Source organism: Ornithodoros turicata, chromosome 10 (genome assembly GCF_037126465.1).
Source record: "Ornithodoros turicata isolate Travis chromosome 10, ASM3712646v1, whole genome shotgun sequence".
NCBI lineage: Eukaryota > Metazoa > Arthropoda > Arachnida > Ixodida > Argasidae > Ornithodoros > Ornithodoros turicata.
The window spans coordinates 5,243,657-5,263,250 of NC_088210.1; the positions used below are offsets into that span (position 1 = coordinate 5,243,657).

The following is a 19,594-nucleotide window of genomic DNA, read 5'->3' on the forward strand; positions in this document are numbered from 1 at the left end:
TTGACTGTGTTGGTCAAATGATGTCCATCACATAAGTGTTGCTTAAGGAGCGTCGTCGCCGTCTGGCTTATTTGACCAGACAAAGTCAATATCAGACAACTGAGGCCATAAAACATCGAAAGGACAAGACCAAAAGGACAATGGACAAAACAACGAAGGACATAGAACACATAGAAAGGACAAATACATACAAAGCCTCAAGTGCCTAAGAAATTAATGATGAAAGAAGATGTGGGTTCGAGTCCCACGGCTGGCTAACCTTTTCAGTGACTTCATTCTTTCATCATCAAAGTCAATATGCTCCCGCAGGCGTCTGTATATGTCACCTGTGAGATGTGTAAACATTCCCCTAATATTTCTTTGTGTTTGGCAGAAACAAGAACTGCCGTGGACAACGACATCGCAAACATTCATTTATTCTTATTTCTTCTCGCATCATATAGCAAGGATGAAGGGCTGTGAGAATACAAGTCGAATTCAGTCTTTTACGTACTTCGATTAAGGTCGTTACAGTGCACCTACAAATACATTCATATGGCAAAACCTGCAAGGGTTGTTTCACTTATATTATCTTTACACTGTACAAACGAGGTCTGTCTTCAGTAGCATCCCTTTAATCAAGACGTATCCTTTCTCGAAATTTCGTGCTGTAGTCTGTCCTCAGCTACGGTGTCGTGCACATCTGCTCATGCTGTACATGCATAATTTCTAACGCGGGAGCTATCTCGCACCGCCATGTAAGAAGCAGCCAACGTATGAGGCCATATATCACATATGCACAGCCTATTCAGGAGCGTGTAATGGAAGACGGGCGAAATGAGGAGAAAGTGCTTTTTATGCAATATTTAATGGAACATGATTACAATACGTGCTCTGTGGGAAAATTATTGCCAGCAGCTGCTCCACGTGCAGCTTTCTCTCTCTCTCTTTTCTGATAACCGACTTCATCGATTTGCTCTTAGTGCCTCCCCTCCTAATTACGTTCGCTAACGAGGTCTTCGAAGAACGTTGCTTCACGAAAGACAAAAACGTCTTGTCAGAGTATGCCCATTGCAGCGTACTTCAAACAAGGCGATCATTTTGATGCCTCGCATTGCTTTCACTGAACTTTTGACAGAATGTGGCCCGTTTTCACCAACGCTGGTTAACTTTTAAGCGAGATCAAGGTTTGCTAAAACAGTTAACGCTCAGTTCTTTTTCAGAACCATAGACTGGTGGAGGTGGTGAATGTTTCAGTGACAATAACTTTCGTTAGAGAAGCAAAGTTTAGCGTTTTGAGGGACCGTCGATCTCGGTTCAAATGTTAATCGGCGTTGTTAATCAACTCAACTTAGTTGAAAAGTTGTTAGAAATGGGCTGTTTGGTAATTCATACTTTAAGAGCGGTAAAAATCCCCGTACCGGGAGACAAGGAAAAAGACGACACAACACACAACACAGTGTGTTGTGCTGTGTTGTTGTGTCGCCTTTTTGTTCCTTTCCAGGCACGGGGTTGTTTATCGCCTCTTAAAGTATCGCTTACTTAACTGCAACAAACAGTTCGCAATTCAGAAATTATAATTTCAAATTTCTGAGATTTTCTTCAGTACTTATATAGAACTAACTTTGCCAAAATCATAAACCAGCTCCCGTGGCACATAGTGGTTAGCGTGATCGCTTTCCACGCCGGGACTGGAAGGTGACACGGGTTCGAATCCTGTCACCGGCTGTGCTATCTGAGGTTTTCCCTGGGTTTTCCGCAGACTCTCCAGACGAATGTCGGTATACAGTTCCCCTGAAGTCGGCCCAGGACGCATACTAACCCGCCCCTGTCCCCCACTCCTTCCTGCTGTCCTCTCTCCATCTGTCCACGTCTGTACGACGCACATAGCCACAGTTGCTTCGCGGCGCTAACACGTAATTTAAAAAAAAATCATAAACAATTGATTGTTGTCGTTTCCTTAGTTGCCTGTGCGCCAGTAAAACAAGAGAAATCATCATTATCATAATCTTTCCCGGAAACAAAGTGTATTCTATGTATGCAGTATATTCAACGTTCCCCCCTGGCGTTGTCGATGTTGTTTAAGTCTTGTTTTGGGGCGTTATTTTCGCCGTTATTGTTTTGCGTGAAGGTGCGCCATCTGTTTACATTACGTCGTTGTTTGTGGACATGTAATCAGAAGTAACCGAATTACAGGACAATGAAGGTGATGTTGCTTCGAGTCCCGCAAAAATGTGTGGTCGTGAATGAACCAGCAAGAACATGTGAACCAAATGAGTTCTACCCTTTAACCGCACGGCACAATGACGACGATGTGTGCTTACAGCGGAAAATTCATCGACGAACAAGTTTGTTAGTTTGTTTGTAAGGGTGCAGTGGAGAGGGGAGAGTCTCGCGAGTGGGGGAGTGAAGTATCTGGAATAAGGGCATTCCGTTGCTGAGTCTTACAATAGGCGCAGCCGACAGCGAATATGTGGATCGAACTCCAGGCGGAAATGGGCTCAACCGGGAGACTGCTTTTCACAAGATGTACACCGGCGTACGAAGGTGCCCTTGACCTTCCGGAAACGGTGAGGGGATATATTCTGTGCTCTTGTACTTTCCAAGTCGAGAAAAAGGCACAGGAAATAATCGATGAAGGCTCGATAAAACTCAACATCAGAGCGGCTGATTACGATCGCTACACAGGAACTCTGCTCAGAGGTCCTATGCAGACCCCCGGGACCGACATGTCTCTGCGCTTGATTGAAGCGCAGGGGCAGCAGCTTTTGAAATGCCAAGAACGACGTCATTCAGTTGAATTGAACAGGTGAAGCCAGATGTTTGTGGTGGTCAGTCGTCTAGCCCAGCAGTGTGGATATCGTTTTACGAATATGCATGTGAATCCAATCATTGGTTAACCGATAAAGACAGGATAAAAATTACGCCTCTATTTTTATCTGGGATGTCCGAAGAGTAGTATGAATTGGGCTTGGTAACACACAGCGAGAACAGTTGGTCGAAATAGAAGAAAAGTTTCTTGAAGTCATTCCGGGAGAACCCCATTCAAAACTGGGTCAGAGCAATATTTTTCTAGTTCGAGACAGGTTCCGTTCTGTAGTTCTTTATGAGAAGAATCGCTTACTTTACATCGCCGTACCAAGTCTACCTGACACAGCAATCATCAACTTGATTATACACGGACTCCCAAAACGTACACAGTCTGAAGTACTGGTGTTGGCAGCAACAACTATCCAGAGTCTTCTAGACTGTGCGAAAAAGATTAGACCATTAGATTAGATCCACCATTAGACCATTAGATTAGATCAGCATTAGAGAATGCCTCCGGGCCCCGTTCTTTCGAAAAGTCATCTCACTCCAGTGCGGTAGAGCCGACAGAGAAACTGCAACCCAAAGTGTCCTTCTTTCACACGGCAGTTAAATGCCGCAACAAGTAACACTGAAAACGTCTCGGTGACAACTAAAGAGTATTTAAACAAATAAGGCAAGGGTGCAAAGTCCCACCTGATGACACTAAAGGAGATTATGTACCTTATGCATGCACAGTTAGTATTTAACAATGTCATTTTAAATTATCAGTCTATTAAAGCATTTGCCGATACAGTTGCATCAATATCCGTAATCAACCGCAGTAGAGTTTGATCATGCCCAACTTGGCAGACCTGTGCGTGTGCAAGGACGTGATGGCCCTCACTACATTTCATAATACGTGGCCCGCCTCATTGACATATCAAGAAAGAACCCGTCACTGTCATGCTTTGGTCGTGTCGCGTATTTCAGTATGATTTTTTTCCTCTCACGACCCTCACATGAATGCCCTCAAACTAAATCCATATTGGAATGACAAAGTGGGCATCGACACACAACGAGAAGTCATCAGTCCAGCACTCTGCATCCAAGAGACAGACGACATAATGCCACTGTACCTAGACATCTGTGTGAGCCCAGGGCTACTCACCAGCCGTCAAACACTTTGCCGTGGCATTTAAGCTCAACGACACTGCAGCCTCAAACAAATGCCTTACACTATGTCCAGAGACAAGAAAAAGTGGCTCGCACAAGAAGTTGACAACATGTTACTCGCACATTTGTGTGCTGCACGCCTTGGGCTCGTTTGGGGTATCCGGTCGGCTCTTCATCTGGCTCCAAGACTTCCTTACGGACCGAACTGTCGCGGTCCGTACGTCCCAAGGTCAAAGCCCTCAGCATCCTGTTCCACAAGGAGTCCCCCAAGGAACCATTTTCAGCCCGACACTCTTTAACGTGGTGATGGGCGGCCTACAATCAGTAATTCCTCGTGAAGTGTCGTTTTCCGTGTATGCAGATGACGTCGCCATTTGGACAGTAGGCAAATCACGCCCAGCCATACAGCGCCACCTGCAGCTCGCTTTAAATAATATCCATACGTACCTCACGCACCTTGGGATGGACCTTTCACCCGAAAAGTGTGTCGAGCTCCCTTTCACGCGCAAAGCTATGGCCAAATTCCCTCTTTGGCTTGGTACAAAGAAGCTTGAGCCGGTACGCTTCCACCGCTTCCTTGGCGTGGTAATCGACTCGGACTTGCGCTGGGCTCGGCACATTAAACACATGAAACTAAAGTGCAGCGATGGCTCCCCGCAATTCAACATCTTTCTGGCTCAGGATGGGGCTGCAATCAGCGTTCCCTGCTCGCGGTTCAGCGTCATTGGTGAGGGCGACTGTGCTTTACAGCCTTCTTAGCCTTCCTATTCTGCACAGGATATCAACCACTTCATTAAATACACTTCGGTCCCTGTTTGCTCGAAGCCTTCGTCGATGTCTCGGAGTTCCAAGAATGCCTGAAACACGGCAAGTACTGGCTGAAGCTGGTGAGCTCACGATTGAGGTTCTCCGTGAACGTGAAACGGCTCGGCACTTCCTCCGGTTGCGTGCTCACATTCCCCTCAGGAAAATTCGATACCGCCCTGAAAGCGACTTCTATCGAGTAGCGCAGAGGATACGCCAGACTCTCACTGGCTTCATAACTAAGGACACTATACCGCTGGAAGCCCCCTGGTCTTTACCGGTACCGCCCACTTTTGCACGCCTTCCAAACTTCTGGAAAGAAGAGATCAGGTCCCCCCTCAAGTCCTCCGAGCCCATTTTCATGCTCTGGTAGACGAGAAGTTTTCTACGTTTACGGCAGCATATACCGATGGCGCATCCCGAAACAACAAGTCCGCCTCTGCATTCGTCATGCCATCCGAAGTACGTAGTGCAAGGACGACGCCTTTCACATTCAACCTCCCCCACAGCTGCAGAATTCTATGCATTCTTTTCTTTCTACAACACATCGCTGATTTTACACCGCGGAATGGGCAGTCTTCACAAACTCCAAATCTGCACTTCAAGCAATTGAAAATTCCGGCGTACGAGGCCCACCCGCGCCCCTAGTCACAGGTGTGTTAATGGCGTACCACGCTATCTACGTAGCAGGCCACAGGCTAGTTCTCCAGTGGGTTCCAGCCCATTGTGGTGTCGTGGGGAACGAGCAGGCCGACAGCGCCGCAGAAGCAGCACTCTCGTATCGGAAACGGACCAGCATTGTTCTGCTGAGAGGAGACCGCCGTTCAATTCTCCGACGCCTAGTGACACCCCTGGCTTCCCGCCAATGGACAACCGACATTCTTTCCCCCCAATTTTGTTGAGCAGAGTTGATCCAACGCTCGCTTTCCGCATGCCACGAAACACCTCTCGTCAAGATACTGCATTAGTCCACCGAATGCGCCTCGATGTGGCCTTTACAGCTCAGTGGCGTTACCGCTTGAGACAACTTGACTCTCCCACCTGCTGCCACTGTGGTCTTCTTGAGGATCTGGAGCATATTCGTCTTCATTGCTGCCACTACCAACCTTCCCGAACCACACTCTCCGAGTCTCTTCGTCAGCTGGACTCTCGCCCTTTCTCCCTATCGAAATTGTTTGGTCCCTGGCATAATCCAGCCCAGCAACGCTCTGCGCTCAAAGCTCTTCTGACATTTCTGGACACCATCGGACTTCCATCGTTATTGTGAACGAGCTTGTTATTTTATTCCCCACTTTCCCACCAGCAATGGGGTAGAGTATCGCCTGTGGCGATGAAGCTCCCCACTCTCCAAAGCCCAAAATAAAGTAGTTGTTGACAACATATGTTACAAGCGGGTGTCATTAGACCTTTTACTTCCTCTTTTGCATTCCCGGTAACAATTGTACTATAGAGGATGGATCCCTGCGCTTATGCACAGACTGCAGGAAAGTCAACAGCCAAACGGATCTCTTCCGTTATCCAATGCCACGAATCGATGACATCATCAATGAAACCGGTGGTTCAACATCGTTCTCTCGAATTGATTTGTGCAAAGGCTTTTGGCAAGTCCCGCTCAGGGAAGAAACTAAGCAGCACCTTCACAGCTTTACACGGCCTGTACGAATATAACCGGTTACCATTCGGGTGGAAGAATTCGCTTGGCTTCTTCCAAAGGATGATGAATGAAGTACTAGCTGCAGTCTTACCTAGGGAAACTTTGCACGGAAATATTGACGATACACTAGTGTATTTCCAATCAGCTCATAATCACGGCAACCATAACCCCGGGGCGTCAGCCCGACCGTTCCGCGCACGAAGGAACAAGCAGCACAACAACTTCAATCAAACAACATACCAAGTTTATTCAGGGAAAGGCAGGTCAACGCTCCAAGCAGCTACGCAACAATAACAACAACAGCAACAATACCCCATTTTCCTTCCGCAGCGCTTTTAACTCGTACGGGAACGCCCCACAGTCACGACCGGTTCCCTCCGGTCGTCGCCATCTTTCGCCTGCCAGTGGAACCACTGCGTTGTGGTTGCCACAACCAGCACACAGGAGGACTCCGGTTTCCATCAGTCTCCATAGTTTTTGTAATGTGGGTCTTGCATGGTCTAAGAGGATGGATTATTAGGGTTCTGGATTTTCGTCCGAAAAAATCGGGACACATAGACGCCAGTGAAATGAATGAATGAAATACGCCAACAATTTGGGTGGGGGGGTATATTCAATTGTTGAAAAATACGGGAAATGCTAGCCATAACAAAGGCTTGGTGCCCAAAAAGAAAGGAGGCAAAGGAAACAGGGGAAGTAAAAAACAGAAGTGCAGAAAGCTATACAGAAATATAGACAAAGACATCTCCTTCACCAGTCGCTGTGCAGGCACTCATCAGGGAGGTATCAGAGAGTTCCCATGAGTCGAGCTTACCGAAGGAACGGTAGCAGCGCAGTTGTGGCCGCAGCGTACTCAGTAGGGGCAAGTAGCACCAGGACGGAAAGCTCTCAGTAGCGCAGATGAGCGAGACGGCGCCGGAGATTGGACCGGCTGGCAGGCGAGTAGGACGTTTGGTATCGGATGAATTTAGCGAGGGATACATCAGAGAATAAGACAAGGCACGATGTGTCACTGTTCTGTCCTTCATTAAATTGCTCCGATATGTCAACACCATAATGTTGCCAACTACCCCGTATATCTCCAGTGTTGAGGAGGATGTGTTGCACGTCTGCTTCTACATGACACGTGGGGCAAAGAGGGGACGGCAGTTGGCCCATCTTAAACAGGAGGAGCGGAGTTCGTGCCACATTCAGCCGCACCCGAAGAAGCAACGTCGCCTTGCAACGGATGCGGCCATGCACAGCGTGGGCCAGTACTGAGTCAACGGATCGCAGGAACGTATTCGTGCGGAAAGCTTGCTGCTGAAATAGGTACGTGTGGTGTGTAATGAAGCGACGGATGTCAAGCTGGAGCATAAAGAGCGTAAGGGAAAGGGCAGTTGGCTGCTCAGTGTCGTGGGTCCGTCGAGTTAAAGTGTCATTACGATCACTGCCAGAACGTCCGACATGGCGCAGAATCCACTAGAACACCATGCAATGTTGTAGGTATGAGTGATGACTGTAGCGGAGTAAGAGGCCAGTGCCTGCAGAGCCACTTTACTGTCGGTCAAGATAGTCCAAACCCCGTGTGCCAACCAGTAGACGTGTCTCAAAGCGGCCAGCATGGCAAATGTCTCGGCCTCCACAGATGACATCAGATGGAGCTTGACTCTGTTCTCAATTCCGTCCTCTGGTATACACACGGCAGCAGAGGACCCTCCTCCATAGACCGAAGCATCAGTGTACACTTGAGTTCGACGCAGGTGGTGGGTATGTATCTGGTGCAGGGTCAGTTGACAGATCACAACCGTTGGCACAGTATTCTTTTTCCGGAGACCCGTAATGGACATTTGCACAGCGGGACGGTGAAGTGTCCACATAGGCGCCGCATAGGAGAGGGGATGTCACCCCGCAAACGAAGAATAGCTTCACCGAACGCGAACGCAGGATAACGTTGAGCAATGCCAGGGAGGTGATGAGTCGGATGCAGGACAAGATGACGCGTGTAGGTGTGTAGGGCGAGTTTATCGCGAAGGGGTAGACACCGATAGTCCCGCGCCTCCACCAAAACAGAGAAGGTCCCCTAGACTTCGGCACACAACCAAATGGAGGCTTCTGGCCTGAATATTGAGCAGTTCCTACTCGTAAGTGGTGGGGATCCCATACAGGAAAGGGAGGCTATCGCGCATAGTGTCATGCAAGAGGGAACAATGCACACGACGGATGTCAGCACAGGACGGGCCCTAGGCGAACCCGCAGAGGTGCCGAAGCATATTAGTACAGGTGCCGGTGCCAACAGAGTGGAAGTTATCTACCACGACTAATTCAGTCCCCGATCAAGGATTATTCCTATTTAGTGGCAGTGCGGGACCTAGTACAGTCTGTAGCCAGATAACAGCAGGTGATAGTTACGGAAAGAGCGGCGCGCGAATGCCATGGCCACTGTCTTAGCCGGTGAGACAAGCAAGCTACGGTCAGCAAGACATGCCACAATAAGGTCTAAGGCGTGCTGCTGATGACATTGGATAGCGTCACGGAGCGTCACAGAGGTTCAGATGCAATTGTCTTCAGCATAGATCGTGATATGGGTATGCCTGGGCAGTGATATCGTATGATGTTTCAATGGACAATTCCTTGTCCCCAACTCCTATGCACAATTTGAAAACGAATATTTTCCTTTGAGTGATTCGGCGCTCCACTCCGAAAGCAATACTGGGCAGCAACAGTGCGCTTCAGGTCACCGATATGTTTCACATGCGCCCTTCTGTAGAACAATTGTATGGAGGCGGGGTAGTTGGTACGGACTTATTGTGTGCAGGCAGCAAAAATTCAGAAGAATGACAAACAAGTACGTTTACGTAAGCTCAGTGGAAATATACTTCACAGCGAAGACGAGAAAGCAGATGACTCACCATCCATCTTGCACGAAGTTATCAAGTGCGTGCCTCATGTGTATGCCTCATGTGCATGTCATGTGCATGTGCATGCCTCATCAAGTGCGTGCCTCAAGTGCGTGCCTCAGCCGACGGCCCGCACGGGACTGCCTTTGGCGTCAAGGACGGTTCAAGAGGCTGGAGAGGGGAGCCTTCAGGAGTTTCGGTTTCGATATAAGATTCGCACCTCTTTTGGTACCTAACGGGTCCTCGACTGCCAAACCAACTTTGTTCTCATTTCTGAAGGATGTACTTAACTTATTTTTACGCAGTCACTATAAGGATTTCGAATTGTCCCGGAGTCTCCCTTCAAACAGTTGTGGGCTACTCTGTGGAACCCCACGAAGCACAGAGTACGTGGCGCTGGCTTCCTCTACAGTGCGCAGAGACCTGTCAGAGAGGGATACATTCAACCAGCCAAGTGCATAGAGACCGACACAGGTTTCTTGGAGCGATGCAACAACGGCACTGTGAAGAGCACTATCATGTGCTTTCGTCACATCAAGGAAGACAGCGGCCGTCAGGAGCTCATCAGACTTTGCTTGCTGAGTAGAGGAGACATTGTGATGACATTGTCAAGTTGCCAATCGCATGGTCTCAGGAACGAATCGGGTGCTCTCAAAATACCAGCTCAGTCGTTCCATAATCTTTCCGACACAGGTTTAGAAGACGGTTGGGCGGAAGGCATCATTGGCGCGTGGAGACTTGCCTGGCTTCCGTAGCGACACTATCATCTGCGTTGTTTCATTCTGCTGAGGACAGCCATCTCGCCGACAACCATTGTAGAGCCTTAGGAGGGCGTGAAGGCAGATTTTGGAGCGCCTCCTACGTAATACAGACAGGCCCCGGAGAGGTGTGAGGGGGTGATTTCCCTGGGGCATGACGACGGAAATGGCGCGAGCTTACGACCCCTGTGACACCGAGGCCCCGAAGCTGTCGTTAAGAGGGCACAATAGCCGTTTGTAGCATAGATTTCCGCACGGAAGCAATCGGGATTTATAAAAAAAAAAAGAAAAGAAACTCCGCTATTGGGCGTCCCAGCCAGACTTGTACGTATCTTGAGTACGTACTCAAAATACAGTATTTTAAATACTTATTCCGGTATTTTGGTACTGTACTCAATACTTTTTCCACCAAGTATTTTCAATGTATTTAAAATACTTTTTTTCGGTATTTGCTACTCAGTACTCAAAATACTTTCCTTCCTCGTCAAGCCAAACCCAGCACACTTCCCGCCGTGCCGAAATATTTTCAGCTCACTGGAATTTAACCCCCTATCTTTGTTTCTTTTTTCGGGAATTCGGGAATCTGTCATTTATCCTCCTGTACAATAGGCTGGTCCCACGCTTGGGCTTGTTTGTCAATAGCCAACTTCGTCAGAAAACCGTTCCTATTCATATTGCAAGGTGAATCACCAGGGGATCAGGTACAAAATCCCGGCATTTATTTCCTTAGTCACGAAAGCAATAAACACGTGAGAGATGTTGAAAGAGCATACAGGAGGGATTACGAAGTTTTGGGTCAGAACATATCAACAAAGATTACTTGGGTTCACCGAAGTTCACCAAACATTACTTGACATCAAGACCTCGCAAATGAAAGATATGCTTAAGCATGGCTGATGAAGTTTATTCCTCGGATTTGTAAGGCAACGTTCAGAATACGCGTTTCACTTACTGCTAATACTAAATTACTTTAAAGGGTATCTTAAATACTTCTCAGAGTATTTAGTACTCTAATCAAATTACTTTCAGTTTTGAGTATTTTGTACTCTATTTTATATACTTTTTACGTAGAGTATTTAGTACCTTTTTTTAAATATTTTTGCACAGTATTTTGTACAAGTCTGGACTTCGAGCAACCGACAGCGCAGCAAGAAAAGCCATGCCGGGATGACTGGTTGACGGGATTCGTCTCCTTTCGTGTCGGGATCGCGGCTTAACCCACTTGACCCAAATCTACTGCGTAATGTGGGATTTCCCTCCGCTCACCCCAACGGGGTTTCCTGCCATCCCGTCCTTCAGCTTCCCGAGATCGCAGACACAACCAAGAAATTGCAACGTGAAGCTTTATTATCGGTCGATTTTGTCTCGTTGCTGTCCCGTCACGTCACTGGCTTCTTCGCTTCTCCCCGCCATCGGGACAGTGCTTTCCCGACAGCTGTCGAGGTACGCTGCGGGATTTTGGATGAACGGAGGATCCGTTGGAGTGCAGCGTGACAAATGTAAGTGGTGCCCTTGTCACCGATTAAAGAGTATGTTCGTTGAATTGGGTCTGTGTCTCTCGGCGCAGCGGTTTGAGGTTTGGGTAGAAGACGGGTTGGGCTCTACCCTGATTGGTATTTAGGGTGCGGAATCGTACAGTAATAACCCTGTCACAGGGGCAGTCTTTAATGATCATTTAAACCAACGGTCATTAGAAGATGAGCCTGCATTGACGTGTCAGCTTCTCAAACGGCATTGGATCGAATGCTCCCTGACAGGTTGACACGACCTGTCAATCAAAGTTTTGCGCATTTCATTGGTTGTCGTTTTCTATGGGGGCCGCCATGACACCAAAATTTCCCCATCATCTTGCTTGGGACGGTGAAGCCGGGATTTCGCGACAAAAAAAAAACATTTTCAGAAATAACTTCAATTTTTTTCTGTGTGTACACATCCACTTCTAATTAGCTGCAAAATAAACTCGCTCCGCGATTATAATTTACGCGAAAATGACACGTCTCGCTAATGTTAGACTTAGTGAAGAATGCAATCCGAAGAAAATAGGAGGAAAGACGCCACTGACGCGTAAGAGTTTGCATTATATAATTGAATCGCATTTACATGCGTCTTTGCCCATTTTTGATTCCATCTGCTTCTGCTACGCGGTTAAAAGTTCATACCGGCAGCCAGCTGCGCACGAAGAAGCGGTTCTATAGACCGTTTACAGCAGCCAGTTGCTTAGGGCGCTAATAGATGGCGCCACAGTAGCCACGCCATTGCTTGCCTTCTGCGAGTGCCTGTGTGCCTTTGCCTATGTGAGTGCTTCCCACCTTTTTTGCCGCTGTGCTACAGTTCTGTGCGAAATCTGGAAAAGCAGAGGAAGGACTTGTTCTGTGATTGAGTGTAGAAACTGTGACTGAGATCTCATCGTGTGGGACGAAGCTGTTTGTTAAATTCACGAGCCGTGGCTATACAAAGACTGCCCGCGTTCCAGGTGCAATGCACGGGTTTCCACAAAGAGAGAAAAAGAAGCTGATTCGACAACGGTAGGTATCGAATCTTCAGAGGAAGAATTACAAAGCGGGAAAGCCAGCGAGGGTAAGTAATGCAGCCCTCAAAGTGGCGCAGTATTTCTGTGTGAGCCCCATACTCTGCTGTAGGCGTTGGCTGCTGCTTGTGAGAATAAACTTCCCCCATAGTAGCAGGGGTCACGTTCCTTGGAGTTGAATGGTTCCGTGTACATGCCTTGTCAGTGCACGAAGCACTCGTGAGCCCCTTGTCTGTCCCCTCTACAACCTTGATGAGCAGTGTACAAATATGACTGCACCTGCTGCACAAACCCGCTTTATATGTGCATGTTGCCGCCAAAGTGGGCCCGAAGCGGCTTCTCCGTACTACACGTTCTGCTCACTGTTTGTGTCGACCTGATGTCGGCCTTTAAAATTCATACACCATCGTTGCACTGGCACAGTACTACACCGACATGGCCGCTGTCAAACACCTTCGTTCCCTTTGCAAATTCTCTGTTCAGCGCAGGCTTTCCGTCTCCCTCTAGCTCGTTGATCATGTGGTTGTACACATCTGAAATCAACAGTAAAAGTATGCTACTTCACAACGACAACATAACAGCCCTTACATGCATATATGAGAAAGGTATATCTTTCTCAGGTAGTTGGTACCGCAACCCTTGCGATAAACAGCAAGAAATCAGGATCTTGCGATATTACATTATGAACGTACCCACAACGTAACGTATGCGCAACAAAAGAAGAGGAAAGAAAGAAGACGCCGAAATTTGTAGTAACTCGAGCATAGTGGGGCCGATCATGTGGAACGCACGAGGACAGAAATATCACTCCAATACCCCTGTCAGGCGTACTAATTTAGTGTCACTTTCGGTGAGTACACTTGCTGTGAATGTCATTCTTTCGAGTCACACGGCATCTTTTAGTGACACTAAATGCAAAGTACACTTACGATGAAGTGAGTTCGCCGAACTCACTTCACTTTGCCTGCGACAATCAAGTACGTAGCCTCCACGGCAGGGATTGCGTAACAAAAAGCTTATTTTTGGAAAAGGAAAGAAACAACCCAATCGGAATATATTTTTGGACAAATTTGTTAAGACAGCGCTGATTTGTATAAGAAAGACAACGATTTTTTGGCGAGATTTACCTGTACTCTCGTTCACAGACTGCCCAGTAGGGTTCGTAATTCACTTCGCGGCAGCCATATTTGTTGGCATTGCAGGGTGGTTAAGAGCACTGATCTCTATAGTATAGGCTGGATCGCGCATAAGGTGCTCCAAAGCGTGGTCACCGGCCGCCATATTGGTGGGCCCAACGCATTCTGTCATCTGCATTTAGTTCGAGCGGGGCTGCCCGTATTTTTTAAAATTTCCCTTAAACTAAAGGGCATGTCATGCCAGTTTAAACCGCAATAAATACTCAAAATGAAATCGCTTCTTATTGTTTCCTATGGGAGCAGCCGGCGCCAGTGGGCCCTCCAACATGGCGGCCCGAATGCACGCCTCTCCCCCACGAGCCCGTCTCCCATGTGCGATCCAGCCTTTATACATAGAGATCAGTGGTTAAGTGTTACCGGCGAAATAGCGAAATACTCGCAGTGAAGCACTGAATAATGGAAGACAAAAAAGACAGGGCGTCGTGGTCTGAGATAGAAACCAATGCTATCAGAACATGGAAGGACCAAGCGAAACGCGAAAGTGTATGCTGACATCGCGGGCCAGTTGCACGCGCAAGACATAGTAAAGACCACCAAAGAGGTGAAGAAGAAGATGAAAATTTGTCAAATAAAGACACTTGTGCTGGTTTGCAACAATTATATTTATGACGTTCAATCGACTTCAACTGCGAAGAAAATCTTTACGAAATGTTTCTGGCCGTAAGAAAAATGATTTTACCAAGAAATTATGTCGCACTCCCCGATGTTAGGTGGGAGTTCAAACTCGCCCATCGTCATCACCATGACTGCTTAGTGACACTTACTTATGCCGTGTAGCAAGAGCCTAGTGAAAGTGACATTACAGGACGGAGTGCACTTCAAATAGGCGACACTAAATTAGTACGTCTGACACGGAATTCATTGCAAAAAGTTTAAAATCGGGGAAAGCGTCTCTGGGTTGCACCGCCGTACTACGTGCGCCGTGCCAACAGGCAGTCGGAAGAGAAGGCAAGCAGAGGCTCGCAAGATCACGTGCGCTAAGATGGCGGCGCCCAGATAACTCTGCTGTAAACGGTCTATACCGCTCTCCCGGCCAATCGGTTCCTCTGGCAGCCATTTCTGCAGTTCCGGGTCTTCCCGACATGCCTCTCTCCATCGAGATGGCGTCGATAAAAGTGGCCGCAAAAAATCCATTGTTTTCCTGTGTCGGGAGGGATATCCGTTTCAATCCGAAACCAATCCAGTTTCCCCAACATACAGCGGCCCACTATAATGGATGAGCAGAGGTGGGGAAATTACTTTTATTTTGTAATGCATTGCCATTACTCATTACTTTTATAAACAACTAATGTATTACATAACTCATTACTTTTTTAAACTTAGTAATGCATTAGTAATGTCATTACTTTGTGGAAGTAATGTCATTAATCTGGCATTACGTTTACGTATTAAGACATAAGCACCAAACGTGTATCGCATGAGTTTTCTTCCTTGCTTTTTTTATTTTTATTCACTTATTTATTTTTATAGGCAGTATCCACCCGAGTATCCGCCCAAATCAGTGCCACTAAATCCCTGCAGAAACGAGGCTGATTGGTGGTTTGAAAAACCTGGATGCTCCCAACCTTCACATGGCGCAATGCGCATTCGACGAAAGTAATGAGTAATGCCACTCTGCATTACTCAGTCGAAATGTATTACCATTGCTCGTTACTCAAAAGTAATGTATTACTCCCCACCTCTGCTGGTGAGGTATAACTTTGGATAGCTTGTAATAACATGAAACAGTACTTCGGATGGTGACAGCCTGTCACTCAAAAAGGTGGATGAACCCCCGGTATAAGCAGGTGCCATTAATGGCCAGACTCCATTTTTTTATACACGGCTCTGCTTCGATGACCACTGGTTTCGATGGTCATTGAAGACCGCGCGTGTGACAAGAGTATAAGGCGGCAACCGCATGGAGCAACTTTTGCCAACTGAATGGGGCCAACGGAGCGCCAACTCAGCGTGAACGGAACGGTATCGATGCTATGCAACAGTATGGAGCAGAATGTCCACGTCGAGGTTGTCATGGTGAAGCGTCGCCCTAGCGTTTGCCAACGCTTGTTGCACGCGATGTGGCAATGCTTACTGCAATAAACTGCTGTACGCATTGTTTAGTAACATAAATGATATTTTAGAGGTTCTTGAAAAAGTGCGGTGTTAATGACATCTAGAAATCAGGTGTTTGTAAAAAAATTTGAGATACGAAGCTGTGGCGAAAATATCTTGACTGAGGTGGCAGGAGATTCTCGGTTCCTCTTTCATCGCGGTTGTGTATTGGAAGACCTCGAGGCTTGTTTTCAACGGAGATTTTATAATTAATCCGCGACCTGCTATATTGTAGTCGGTAACGCAGTATGGACTCGGAACATGACCTTCTCCTAATGAAGTCTATGATCCTACTCTTGAAAAAGAAGCGTCAACGCAGGAGAAAATTGTGGGTGAGACCGCCATGGCTCCATCGGAAAACGGAAGGCGAATATTGGACTGCGGTAAGCACAGGAATGACGTTAAGTTGCGCAATTGGTGCGCTGTCGTGCCAGTTTATATACAGTGATACCTTCTTTTAGATGAAAACAATGAGAGACAGCGGCGACGTTCAAAGTTTCGTCTTGTACTTTCGAATGACGCCAGACGTTTTCGACTACCTCCACGATCTGGTTAAGGACGACCTCACGAAGCAGCATGTCGTTCGGGAGCCACTGTCTTCCTACGAAAGGCTGGCCCTCACATTCCGGTACGTTAACCGGCAATAATACTTCTCAAGATGTCAATTCTTGCAAAGGTGTTCTTATTGTAATGGTGCTTATTAAATACACGATTATTGGGTTTTGTTGGCATATTTCAGATATCTGTCCTCTGGAATGGCGTTTAAAGATGTCGCCATGGCATACAGAGTTGGAATCGAGACAGCACGTGAAGCCGTGCATCTCACCTGCACGGCACTATGGAACAGGTTGAAAGACCTATACATGATGGTGAGCGTTACGTGAGCATGTGGTCAGCCTGTTAACTAATGGAAATAAAGCCTGTTTTCCATTCCTCACTTTTGCATTGAAACGCATGTCAGTCATGTTTTCTTTCTTCCTTTTCTTTTTTTCAGCCCCCAAGTGAATCAGAGTGGCAAGATACTGCACAGGGCTTTGGGGAAAGATGGAACTTTCCAAATTGCCTTGGTGCTGTCGATGGTAAACATGTTCGAATTGTTGCACCAAACAAGTCTGGAAGTACATATTTCAACTACAAGGTAATTAAACAGTTGTTCTGTCTTTTATTGACCCCGAGGTTCCGGATTCAATCCTGGTCAAAGACACCATCTTCCACAAAGGATGTTTAATACCACGCACCATGTTTCATTTCAGTGCTAGTTAGATCAGTGAGCAACATTAGTCCTCAGACTAGCACTATGGAGGCAGTCATGATCGTACTTGTCTCACTACAGATTATTAGCATCTTTCTTGAGAAAAGGAGTGAACAATTGAACAAGTCTGAACGGAAGCATGAACCTTTCAGCCTACATGAACATTTCAGGGGACCTACTCCATTGTCCTGATGGCAGTCGTCGACAGCCACTACAAATTTGTCCTCATCGATGTCGGTGCAGAGGGACGTCAAAGTGACTGCGAAGTATTGAAGTCCTCTGCCATTGGACGCCGGTACAGGCACACTCGGGCTACCTGGCCCGGTCAGGCTTCCCAGAGGAAATGTTGTAGTTCCCAATGTATTTGTGGGGGACGAAGCATTCCAACTGAGGCCTGATTTTCTCCGACCCTATCCAGGGCGAGACCTCTCCGTAGAAAAAAGGGTCTTCAACTTGAGATTGAGCCGTGCGAGGTGGATATGTATTTGCACATTTTTATGCGATGTATAAATATAGGAAACACTCCCCAAAACGACAGAATTGCATCCCATACAGAACCAAATTGCAAACTTTCGACCATGCAAGTCTGATTCCATGCTGCCATTTTTAGGGATGTCAGGTTACGGCCCACCTACAGAGCAAAATTTAGCAATGTGTATCTGAAAGCCTGTGTCTATTTGAGGCTCTTTACACAAATGTATTCAAATAATGGCTGACTTCAATTCAGTGGTGCATCTATCCAAAATCATGTAATTGAAAAATGTATTAATGATGTCTAGTTAATTAATTGTTCAGTAGCTCTATGAACTTTCTCAAAGGAAGTACTATCAAATTAGGCATCACAGTTGATCTTGAAATATAGATATGGAAAATGAAAGGGAAATTTTATTTTTTAGACAATTTTGAATTGTGTATGCTTGCTTAACTGTATATTGACATCTGTGTTAGGCTATGAATGAGTAGACATTTCAATATGCACTTCTTGTATTTATGCAGGCACTGCGTGAAAAACGCGTTTGGTATTCTTGCCTCACGGTGGAGAATACTGCTTACAACTATAAACTTGAGTGTGCTGAATGCAGAGAATGTCATCAAGGCAGTGTGCATTCTGCACAATTTCTTGGCGGAGCAGTGTGGTGTTCCTTCAGGTTTAGCCGACGAGGTGGATACACTTGGCAACGTCATTGAAGGAGGGTGGCATAGAGATGCCGGACAGTTTGTGGAACAACAGCGTCTACAGTGTGGTCACACGCGAAGCCACAGCTGCCAGGAGTAGAGAACTCTACACGAACTACTTTGTCAGCCATACAGGGCAGCTCGACTGGCAATGGGCACGTATTCATGCCCAGCGCCCCAGCTTATATGGACCGAACTGTGCAGTGTGCGCATTTTTTTAAATGATGTGCATTCAGATCACATGTATAATCAGGAATGAAAATATGCAACACATATTTGTGAGCAAGCAGTTTTTGTCTGATCACACTGCAGAATGCTTTGACATTTATAGTAAGTGTTACACACACAACACAGCAATTTCAGTGAAAGATTTATTTGAACAGTTTCTGGTGAAACCATAAGCATACGTTCACAAAGTCTTTATGAATGCTCAGATACAAACGCTTTTTGACATGAAATTATTTGTCATATTTCTTTAAAATCTGTAAAAGCTCTATTCGCATGTCCATAACTAGTTCACGAGGACACCTCCGCATGACCTCACATATCATGCCTGCAAACTGCTCATGCTCGTCTTGCCTTCGTCGGAGACGTTCGTTGATTAGAGAAAGGTAACCATTGGCCACCTCATCATCATCATTTTTTCGCCTCCGTTTTCGGCCAGACTGAGCAGGGCCTCTACTAGACGTGCATGGAAAGCCTACGCTTGATGTTGGCGTGGCTAATGCCTGCTGTGCTGTATTATGGCAGGGTGCGGGAATTAGGGTTGAAGATTCGGGAGGAAACGAAGGAACACTAGGATGGATTGCATGAGATGGAGATGGGGACTCTGTTTGGGAGGGCAGTGCAGAAGAGTGTGCCTGAGAGTGGTCTGTACGGCTCTGGTCTGTACCACCAAGGAACAGGGAATCTGAGAGCACAGAGTCGTCGTCATGTGTGTGGTAAAATGAATCCATGATCGCCGGCACTGTCTCAGCAGATGCCACACTGTCCCTAGGTGGCTGCTGCACAGGGGCCGTTCTGAGATTTTTGCATATTCTACGGCAGAAGAGAGGTAAAAAAAAAACATTGTCAGTGCAAATAGAGTAAAAGTATGTTTGATTTCAAGCTGCTTAAGTCACTGTCTAGAACACACACAGGCAGTGCAGTATTCACGTAAGTGCTGCATTCAACGAACCAAACACTACGACACAGCTATAAATGTGCTAAAACTTAGTTTTCCTCAATACTGACTGCATTGCTTCAGAAGATGGTGCAGCATCCCTAAGTGGCTGCAGCACACCAGGCGTTGTCAGGTTTCCAGATGTTCTAA

General features: G+C 46.8%; 1 protein-coding gene across 1 annotated transcript; it reads left to right on the plus strand.

Annotated features, from left to right (window-relative positions):
- The first annotated feature begins 16,324 nt into the window (after positions 1-16,324).
- On the plus strand, positions 16,325-18,382 carry LOC135370547 (uncharacterized). Its single transcript, XM_064604330.1, has 5 exons — positions 16,325-16,482; positions 16,594-16,723; positions 16,849-16,992; positions 17,277-17,401; positions 18,103-18,382. The coding sequence occupies exons 1-5, from the start codon at positions 16,325-16,327 to the stop codon at positions 18,380-18,382; spliced, it is 837 nt and encodes a 278-aa protein (XP_064460400.1).
- Positions 18,383-19,594: the final 1,212 nt, after the last annotated feature.

What these genes read in the sequence shown, in the direction of transcription:
- LOC135370547 (XM_064604330.1), top strand. Translation starts at nt 16,325, where the DNA reads ATGAGAGACAGCGGCGACGTTCAAAGTTTCGTCTTGTACTTTCGAATG. An exon ending in AGGCTGGCCCTCACATTCCG is followed by an intron (nt 16,483 to 16,593) that starts GTACGTTAACCG and finishes GGCATATTTCAG; the next exon opens with ATATCTGTCCTCTGGAATGG. An exon ending in TGAAAGACCTATACATGATG is followed by an intron (nt 16,724 to 16,848) that starts GTGAGCGTTACG and finishes TCTTTTTTTCAG; the next exon opens with CCCCCAAGTGAATCAGAGTG.